This window comes from Notolepis coatsorum, assembly GCF_963971535.1.
Source record: "Notolepis coatsorum genome assembly, contig: SUPER_7_unloc_3, whole genome shotgun sequence".
In the NCBI taxonomy this organism is placed as follows: Eukaryota; Metazoa; Chordata; class Actinopteri; order Aulopiformes; family Paralepididae; genus Notolepis; species Notolepis coatsorum.
In genome coordinates this window covers 989781-1000768 of record NW_028174878.1, presented here as the reverse complement: position 1 = coordinate 1000768, position 10988 = coordinate 989781, and the positions used below count along the sequence as shown (strand labels likewise).

Below are 10988 nucleotides of genomic sequence, written 5' to 3'. Positions count from 1 at the left end.
TAATCTTGATCCTCTTTTCTTACTTGAAACTGGTGGAATATTTTCTCGATGTTGCACATGACTGCGACAGAGCCCTTTCGGAAGCGGCACAGGACACCAACCAGTGCATTTGTTAGGTCAGGACCAGTGAGCAGATGGTCGTTGAGGGAAGTCTCTCGGAAGCGGGCAGAACAGTCAAATACGACGCGTATTTTTCCTGGTTTCTGCGGATGATACACCCCGTGATGAGGTATGTACCAGGCCGGGCTGTTGTCTATCTCTTCCTCAGGGACTCTTTCTGCGTCACCACGGGAGATGATATTCTCCATAAAGGTACATGTAACGCGACTATTTTAATGTGACAAGTAAACAGCCGCTGAGAGGGCTTGGGCAGGGAGATCTGACCGACACGCGAGTCCAATGAATGAGCATGAGTCCATAGCTGCAGTGCAAGGTTTTTTATTTTCTACCTTTGGTTACATGCTCTTGCAGATGATATATTGAGTAACGTAGTGCGGTCAACAGAAATATAGGCACCCTGCCTCACCCTCTCTCTGTAACAAACAACACTGAGTGGTTCCCAGGCACAGGTGATATTAATTACCCTTCTTCCCACACCTCTAGACAGACACACCCACCACCACCATTGACAAAATGACCTACACCTCCCTGCTCCCACAGTACAGTAGTCTTTGTAATAATTTCCATCTTTGTTCAGTCTTCTTTCGAGACCTTTCAGGCGGTGAAACGCGCTGATTTTGTTGTTAGGTAACTCCGTTTTCCTTCTGTGTGATGTTTTCTTTCAGCTTTGATAAGAACTTCAGGTCATCTTGTGAGATGGGATTATCTTCTTTGAACCTTTCTGAGAAGTCGGACTCTAGGGCCTTTAGTATTTCTGTAGGGGTCACTTCTTTCACTTTGAGCCGATTTACATAGTGTACTTCTGTTTGAAGGTTGATTGAAGACTCAACATCCGGTGTCACTTGTTTTACTTCTATATGATGACTCGTTCCGATGGCATCTCCGAAATCAACACAGGGACTTCCACATGCCACGATGCTCCATCCTAGGTCTGTCCGTTGTACGAAGGGCTGGTTCGATTTGCCGGATACAACTTCCCTTGGTAGAAGCGCTTGGGAGCAGTTGTACCCGATGAGCAGGCCTACTTCGCAGTCCAACAGAGGTGCTATGTCTTTCTGAAGGTGCTCCAGGTGGGACCAGGACATTGCTTTTTCTCTCATTGGAATGTGAGCTCTGTTGACTGGGATGAACTCTCTTGTATAGGCTGGTGGCAGGGATAACGTCTTGCCTGTATTGTAGCCACGGACTTGTAGATTACTCACTTTTAGAGAGTTTACTGTAGAGGTTGCAGTCATCGTGGTGAGTCGTAGCTTGATCTGGTCTTTGTTGGCTTTCAACGTGTCGGCAACTTCCCTTAGAATGAAGGTCGAGTCGCTCTGGGAGTCCAGCATCGCGTACACAAGGACTTCTTCTGCTGGGCAGGTTGTTGACGAGAGCCAGACTGGGATGATTGCAGAGGTGATCGCGCCAACATTACCAACGATAGCTCTGTGAGTCGTAGCCGCTGTAGTGGGTATTTCAGGAGGTGTCGATTTAGTTTCCTCTTTATCTTGGTACTCCCTTTCTCTGACGTGTGTAGGTTTCCTGTATTCCTTGGCTCTATCCGAGTGCAGTGATGTAGGGTGCCACTTGTGGCACACGTCGCATTCACTCTTTTTGCTACAATTCTTTGAGAGATGGCCAGGCTTAAGGCAACCGAAACACAGCCTGTTCTCTTTAACGAAGGAGGTTTTTTCTTGTTCTCCTTCTTTCATGAACCTTCTGCATTTGAGCAAGGTGTGTCCATCCCTCTTGCAGAAGACACATGTCATGACCGTCTTCTCGTTGGAGCTTGTAGCCAGTACCTTTGCTCCGACAGTCCTATTTCTTCTGTCCTTTGGGTGCTCTGCTTCGCCTTGTTTGATTGAATGCATGGAGGTAATTGGGTGACAGGCGATCCTTACTTCGTAATTCAGGAACGCGATGAACTGGCTGAAAGTTGGGAAATGGCCATTCCGATCTTCCATTTCAACAGACTTTCTACTCCACATGGCCATCAACCAGTCTGGAAGCTTGGAGATAATCTTCCTATTCTCATTACAGTCGTTCAGGATTTCCAGGGCTTTTATGTGAATCATAGCCGCCTCACAACTGCGGAGAAAATCAACGAAACTTCTGAGCTCGAGGCTGTCTTTGTGTCCGATCTTGGGCCACTCGTTGAGCTTCTCTCTATAGGACTGTGCGATAGTGAATGGGTTTCCATATCTCTTGTTCAAAAGCTTCCACGCTGCAACATAAGCGTTCTCTGTGTCGAGTAGGAAATAGCCATTGATCGCCTTTCTTGCATCTCCATCTACATATTGCGGAGATAGTTTCAAGTTCAAGTTTCTTTAATAGTTGTCATACAGAAGTACAGAATACTTTTATACAAAATGCTTCTTACTGTTACGCTCCAGAGACTGTGCTAGACAAGATAAGTATGAAATAACATAGTATAGCATGTAAATTAGAAGTAAAAAATGAGGTCACAGTGTTCAGTATAGACATATGTACAATGTTTGATGCAGAATAGACGTAACTGAGTTACCATATAATATACAATATACTATGCAGTGTACTAATATACAATACTATATAGTGCAAAGCAGAAATGGGATGAGGTACAATTTAGGTACAATTTACAGTAAGGTGTACGAGTTGTAGTGCAAATCCTTTATCAATAAATATAAAGTGTGTTTAGGTGATCTAAAGTGTGGAGAGTGGGTGCTGCAGTGTGTTGTTTGTTTAAAGTGAGTGTGTGCGTGTGGATGTGTGTGCTGTGTGCATTTGATGGTTGTTGTATAGTGTTTATTGTTCGTTGAGCAGCCTGATGGCCTGGGGATAGAAGCTTCTTCTGAGTCTTTCTGTGCTCGCCTTGAGACTCCGGTATCGCTTGCCTGACCGCAGCAGTTCAAAGAGGCAGTTGTTCGGGTGGCTGGAGTCCTTGATGATTCTCTTAGCCTTACCCCTGCACCGCTTGTTGTAAATGTTCTGGAGGGTGGGGAGCCCCCCTCCAGTTGTGCGTTCGGTTGAACGTGTCACTCTTTGTAGTCTGCTTCGGTCTTGTGCAGTGCTATTCCCAAACCAGGAGGTGATGTTGCCAGTCAGGATGCTCTCTATTGTACATGAGTATAAGTTCTTAAGGATCTTCTGACTGACTTGGAACTTCCTTAGGCGCTTAGGAAGTAGAGGCGTTGTCGTGCCTTCTTCACAACACTGTCAATGTGTGTGGTCCATGTCAAGTCCTCGGATATGTGGGCGCCGAGGTACTTAAAGCTGTTCACTCTCTCAACCGGTGCCCCGTCGATGCTGAGGGGGCTGTAGTCCTTGACCCCCGACCTCCTGAAGTCCACAATCATCTCCTTTGTTTTGCTGACGTTCAGGGAGAGGCTGTTCTCCTGGCACCATCCCGCCAGGACCTTGACCTCTTCCAGGTAGGCCCTCTCGTCGTTTGCAGAGATCAGGCCCACCACTACTGTGTCGTCAGCAAATTTGATGATTGTGTTGTTACTCCACTGAGCCACACAGTCGTGTGTGTACAGGGAGTAGAGGAGGGGATTCAGAACACAGCCCTGGGGGGCCCCTATGTTGAGGGTGATGGATGAGGTGGTGCAGTTGCCTGCTCTCACCACCTGGGGTCTACCCGTCAGGAAGTCCAAGACCCACTGGCAGAGGTCATAGTTCAAGCCCAGGTCCCTGAGCTTGGCTATGAGTTTGGAGGGGACTATGGTATTGAATGCCGAGCTGTAGTCGATGAATAGCATTCTCACATAGTTCCCCTTCCTCTTGTCCAGGTGTGATGCTGCTGTGTGCAGCACATGGGCTATGGCGTCCTCCGTGGACCTGTTGGGGCGGTATGCAAATTGCAGGGGGTCCAGGTTGATGGGGAGGGAGGAGCAGATGTAGCCCTTTACTAGCTTCTCAAAGCACTTCATGGCTATGGAGGTGAGAGCTACAGGGCGGTAGTCGTTGAGGCAAGCAGGCTTGGATTTTTTAGGTACAGGGATGATAGTGGACTTCTTCTAAGGACAGGTTAAATATGTCAGTGAATACCGGGGCCAGTTGGTCAGCACAGACTTTTAGGACGCGGCCGGGGATGCCGTCCGGTCCTGCTGCCTTCCTGATATTCACTTTTTTAAAGGTCCGCCTCACCTCATGCTCTGTTACCCTGAACACTGAGTCTCCATCAGCAGACCCCCCCCCCCCCCCCATTTCCGTGGCTTGTAGGCTGGTGTTGTTATTACCAGCCTCAAACCTCGCATAGAAGGTATTGAGATAATTTGCTAAGGAGATGTCACTGTTCAGTTTGAGGGAGGTGCCTTTGTAGTCTGTCATCGTTTTGAGGCCCTGCCACATAGCTCTGGAGTCAGCCTGTTCAAACTGGAGTTCAATTTTATCCCTGTAGCGCCGTTTTGCCTCTATTACTGTCCTCCTTACGTTGTATCGCGCCACCTTGTGGTCATTCATGTTGCCTGCCACCAGGCCGTCGTTGTATGCTGTGGTGCGCGATAGTAGATATTTTCATTTTCCTTGATATTCTTCTGATCTATCAGAGTTTGAAACAGTGGAGGTTTCTCTATGACAACACGTGAAACACAAATTCACTCATAATTCATAATTATTATTAATTTACATATACCTATATATAAAAAAAAAAAAAAAAAAAAAAACTATATATATATATATTTTTTTTTAATTATTATTTTTTTTTATTATAAATGTTTTCCTCTGTAAAAAAATGCCAGTGAATTTTTTTTTCTTCAAAAATGGCCAAAATTGACAGCTCTGAGCAGGCCTGCACTGCAGTATTGCCTGCAGTAATTATTCGTGAAGAAAACTTCACAGGTGTGACCCATTGTTAAATAAATAATAAATAACAGCGAATCAAAATAGGCTATTAACTTCATCTAAGAACGGTCTGTGCAGTTAAACTCTTGCCATTGAATGGAGGCTTGATTGATTGACAGCCCTTGACATCCAATACACGGAGGTTGAATATGATTGGCAGCCTTGCAAATCCAATCAGAGATTTCTGCATTGCAAAGTCAAAATGGGTCCAGTTGCATGTGAGGAGGATAGGTTTAGCTCGGGCCAATCTCAAGTTTCTCAAGTTTCTTTATTAGTTGTCATACAGAAGTACAGAATACTTTTATACAAAATGTAACATAAAGAAGCATTTTGTATAAAAGTATTCTATACTTCTGTATGACAACTAATAAATAAACTTGAGAAACTTGAGATTGGCCCGAGCTAAACCTATCCTCCTCACATGCAGCTGGACCCATTTTGACTATGTGAAAGTTGAGACTATGAGAAAGTTGTTGTTTAGTAGTTAGTAAGCTGTACAGCTATAACAAGTCAGGCTAAATTAAACTTTGCGCCAACATTAGGACCGAAGTATAAACCAGCAACTGAGCAACATGAAGAAGTGGATTTATGCATCTGGATCAGAAAAAACGTTGTGGATGAAAAAGTAAGTAGGCTACAGTGCTTGTATGCTAACAGTAGCTAGGCAGCTTAGCCTACATCACAATGATAATCACCAAGCTAACTTACTGTACACACTGTAGGGCTGGGCAATTAATCGAAACAGAATCGCGATATCGATTCATAGACCTATGCAATCTAATTTCTAAGTTATGACTATTTTCTTTTATTAAAAAAAAACGTTTTTTTTTTTTTTTTTTTTTTTTATTATTTTATCTGGGTTGAACATGATTTGTGGAACTCCCTCTGGTGTTGTGGTCGTGGTATTCACTGACCTTTGGGAAGTATTTCGACATGCACATGGGTATCTTAGTGGTGTAGTGTATCTTGTAGACCAGGCCCATTGCAAGTTGCTGTACTCTGTCGTCTACTCTAAGCCATCCTAGGTTGTCAAAGTGGACAGGGGTGAGGTGGGTTTTAGGAGTAAGGTCAAGCAGTAGTCTGACCAGTTTGTTTTGTGATGTTTGTAATCTTGTTTTTAGTGCCTTTGAGGTGCTTTGGTACCATGAGGTGCAAGCATAGTCGTAGTACCCTTGAATGAGTGCTCCTGTTAGAGTCTTCAAGGTATTCTTGTTTACCAGAGAGGAGATCCGGTACAGGAATCTAGTTCGTTGGTTGACTTAGTTTTATTACATTGGATCCCATTTTGTCACAGGAAAGATTTGCCTCTATAGGATGGAACCCAGGTAGGTAATTTCATCTTTCCTTTTAAGATAAGATAAGATATTCCTTTATTGATCCCCTTGGGGAAATTCAGGCATCATAGCAGCATGGGTGAAGGGGGGGGTACAGCAGTGTAAAACAACACAAGCAGTGTAAACAAATAGGTCAATATAATTTACTATCTAACTAACTGAAATATACATTATTCATTATTCACAGTATCACAGTATCCACATAAGGTGCAGTATGCATAAGGTAGTGTTATTGTCCTACTTGGGTTCCTATTAGTTCTAGGTCGATGTCTGGCAGCAGTCCCTGCCCACTGTTGTGGAGCCTGATGGCCACTGGTATGAAGGACTGTCCGAGGCGGTTAGTTGAGTGTCGGGGGGGTATGAGTCTGTGGCTTCCTTGTCACCTTCACCTAATATGTTTTGATCTGGTCAGGTGCGCTGTCACCTAAAATGTTTTGATCTGATCAGGTGCGCTGTCACCTAATATGATTTCATCTGGTCAGGTGCGCTGTCACCTAATATGTTTTCATCTGGTCAGGTCCGCTGTCACCTAATGTTAATATGTTTTCATCTGTGTCCACTGACCACTGACACACAGTGGGGGATGTTTTAAAAATATTATTTAATATATAATATAATATAATAATTTGTGCTTCACCTAAAAATTTGGTCAGCAGCCTCCACTGATGTACTACGGTCTGTGGGAGCTCCCCTGAAATTTCGTTGTATACTGTGCAATGACAATTAAAAGTCTATTCTATTCTAATAGCCTATATTCACCAGCAGGTGGCAGTACTACCAGAGCTCTATAATAACGTAATCTTCAGAAGAAGAATAAATCCAGGAAATGACGCATTCACAAAACCAAAACAGTTAATGTTGACAGTTCGGCAGCACACCCTCTCAACTTATTTACAAACGGCCAAGAGAACGCTATAGAAATGCAACAACAAATGGCAGAAATAATCGCTACCATTTAGTCCATATATTTTGGAATGCCCGTGCAGTGGACCAATGATGATTGCTGATCAGAGATAAGCGGTTTATTTGACCAGCATAGCTAGCTGCAGTCTTTTTAGCATAACTTAGCCAAACTTCATCATCCAGATCTATGGGCTGAACATCACCATATATAGGTGCCTTTGGAGATGCAGAGTGCAGACCTGAGACCTCCTTCTCTGGTGAAATGTAACGATGTATTACTCCCTCAGTGCCTTAGCTAGCTAACTCAGCATGATGTTGTAAGAGGGTAGGCAATAAGTTACAAAAATCTAGCTGTGCAACATCAAGTCATCAAGCCGAAACCACTAGCCAGGTAAATATGTCATCTGACCAAATGATTGCAATCGTCATGGATGACAAAACCTATGAGGTAAACAAAAGGAAGCTCATTGAAAAAAGTGATTACTTTAGTGCATTGTATAGTTCTGGCATGCGAGAGTCCACAGGGGACTCTGTGCAGCTGCAAGCCGGGCTCAGTGTCCCGGGGCTGGAGCTGGTGCTGGAGTTCATCAACACGTCCAAAGTGCAGGTCGTCAACGAGACACTCGAAGACCTGATCGAGGCGGCCTCTTTCCTGCAAGTCACGTCCATCCTCAAGCTCCTCTCCTCGGAGATCAGGCTGGAGAACTGCGTGGAGCTCTACGGTCTCTCCGGAGTCTACGGGACCCATGACCTGCGGAAAGCCTGCCTGAGGTACATGGCCTGCCACTACCACGCGATGCTGAGGCGGCCGGAGTTCAACAGTTTGCCCTCTGCCCTGCGAGACCAGGTCCGGGAGATGCGCATGAAAGGCACGGCCACACTGGTGGCCATCGGAGACTTCGCCTGTCTGGCGCTGGACGTCCCCGAGCAGGAGGAGCCCTGGTCCATGCTGAGGTACGGGGACTTGGAGCAGCGTTGGAAGCCCCTGGCGAACAACCTCCCCCCGGACATGATCAACGTCAGAGGCTATGGCTCTGCGGTCCTAGACAACTATCTGTTTGTGGTCGGTGGATACAGGATGACGGGCCAGGAGATCTCTGTGGCACACTGCTACAACCCCTGTACAAACCAATGGAACCACATCGCTCCTTTGAACCAGAAGAGGTAGGCCTAGATCGACCTTTGACCCGAACACCAGGGATGCACCGATATATATACAGTATATCAGGCCGACGCCAGGCTAAAAGCAGGGTATATCTGGAGAAGTTCCCATCTATACTAAAACCAGACAGAGCTATGTGTGCACCGCGTTGGAAATCAACAATGCGTATTAACAATGCTCTCTTGTGCCAGAAACACAGAATGTCAAGTCACTTACTACTACTAAGTATTTCTGGCACACGGAAGCATTGTTAGATCTCTTAAATAATGGAGACGGTGTTCTTGTTAATTTTTGTGCTGTGAATCCAAGCTTATTGTACTTCTTCAGTAGAATTAATGGATTGTATCCGTAGCCGATACTTAAAATTAAGGACTCCGAATGAGTATATTGACAGTGGAAAAAGTGGTATCTGATTGTGTTGGTGCATCATCCGTACTGTACACATGATCCAGTGCACCCAAATATGTTAAATGTTAAAGGGACACAATAACATGATGGGAAATGCGCTTACCGTCTTCTCCAGAGTCTGACAAGAAGATAGATAGAGATACCAATTTTCACTCTGCATTCAGTAGAAAGTCATCCAGCTGCAAGGATATGGACCAGCTAGCTCCCGGAGTTTCAAGCCAGGCTATCTGGTCTGTAACCGCTTTCATTCATTTGTGCTAAGCTAGCCTAGCTTTCTACTGAACGCACAGAGGGAGAGGGAATTGGTATATATCTTCTCGTCTGACTCTCTGGAGAAGATGATAATGTTGGCGTGTTCCTTTTTAACACTTTGACTGCCTAAAAACGCTTTACAGCGTCATTGCTGGCCATGCTAAAGTTGCCGGGGGACGCTGTACAGCGTCCTTATATCAATATTTCAAAAATCTGGAATCGGATTCATATTCCCCCTCCGCTGGCCTGAGATCCATCAGCAGGACCCACTGAGCTCTCTGGCGGTTCAGGAGCGCCATCTGGTGGCCGATCGGCGCAACCGCTTAACAGGAAGCGCAGTAGAGGTTTTGCTGGTCGGCCCTATTGCTTCCGGCCACTCGGGATAGGTTCCGGCACTCTAGCTCGTCACACTAGATAGCGATCGATTGCCAATAACTCGATAAACAACATGATTTGGACGTATATACCATTATACAAGCTGGAGATGGACCGGGTAATAATATATCCCATAATGATAAAATTTCTACTCGACGATGATCGCCCAACGGCGCGCGGAGACTGGGGTGAGTTTCAGCGTGTAACGTTACCATCTTCGATACTAACTGCTTTTATCAACATTTGACCCACATTAGATGATTGGTATAACGCTGCCCACGGAATTATAAACGCCCCCTCGCCCATCCGGTCAACATCAGATGACGTGTAGTAACTTCTAGAAGTACGTCTAGTTGGAATTTTTTATATCGCGCTGATTGCCATCAAACTGTATTTCATCATCAATATAATGCATTTGGGGCTATATATCACGTTCTGGAGAAAGCTGCAGAAAGAGATGAAAACATACTTATACATTAGACCATACTTTACTATGAATATGTGAATGAAAAAGTTTAACGTTGCTACACAATGAACAATACATATAGGACTTTGAATGGGCCCTAATAATGGCAATGTAGCAATAGAATTTAAAAAGTTATAGCCCTGCAAAGAAGGGGACTTTCTCCATAGACAAATAGCGCTGGCAATCTATGGTATATCATTAATTTAACCCAAGGCAACCAAAGTGTTAAGTACTTTTTCAGTTACTTAAAATAACTGTATCTGCAGCAGCTGATACTTAAAAATTAAGGACTCAGAATTTGTATATTGACAGTGGAACAAAAGTGGAATCTGATCGTGTTGTTGGTGCATCCATACTGTACACATATCCTTCTACAGTCCAATGCACCCGAATCTGTAAAAAATTCAGAGCCGACTGTGAGTTGACATCATCATCTGCTCGCAGGTCCAACTTCAAACTGCTGGCGGTGCGAGGGAAGCTTTACGCCGTGGGAGGCCACTCAGGCCACCAGTGTCTGGGGACGGTGGAGTGCTACAGCCCGGAGCAGGACTGGTGGACCCCTGTGTCCTCCATGCCAGACCCCCTGGCCGAGTTCTCCGCCTGCGAGTGCCGGGGCCTGATCTACGTCATGGGAGGTTACACCTCTAGAGGTTGGTATGATCTACGTCATGGGAGGTTACACCTCTAGAGGTTGGTATGATCTACGTCATGGGAGGTTACACCTCTAGAGGTTGGTATGGTCGACACTGAAGGTCGACATTATTTTCCAGCCGGGTAGAATGTGAACAAATACATTATTATATTTCGATTAATTCGAATGAATGATTTAGGACGATTTTGAAAAATTTTAATCGATTTTCAAAATCTTTATATTTTTTTTCTTTTTCTTTTTTAATAGTCACCTTTTATTTGACAAAAAGTGATGTTTGGTGAAAGTTAGATTTGCACTTTATTAATCCCAATAGAGAAATTCATTCTTGTTTGATGATCAAGAGGCACCTTTTATTTGTTTTAAGTGAAGTTTGGTAAAAAAGCAAGGTATTGCACTATTAATCCCAATAGGGACATTCATCTTTGTTTGATCAAGAGTAACCTTTTATATATATATATATATATAAACTAAAAGGAGAAAACCTTCAAAGGAAAGAAGGGACCGCACACT

General features: G+C 44.5%; 1 protein-coding gene across 1 annotated transcript; it reads left to right on the top strand.

Annotated features, from left to right (window-relative positions):
* Window positions 1-7560: 7560 nt before the first annotated feature.
* On the top strand, window positions 7561-10514 carry LOC311232747 (kelch-like protein 42; the record flags this gene model as incomplete). The annotated part of the gene is made up of 2 exons (XM_084338327.1): window positions 7561-8327; window positions 10271-10514. 2 exons carry the CDS (start codon window positions 7561-7563, stop codon window positions 10512-10514), a joined length of 1011 nt encoding a protein of 336 aa, XP_084194453.1.
* Between the last annotated feature and the right edge of the window lie 474 nt (window positions 10515-10988).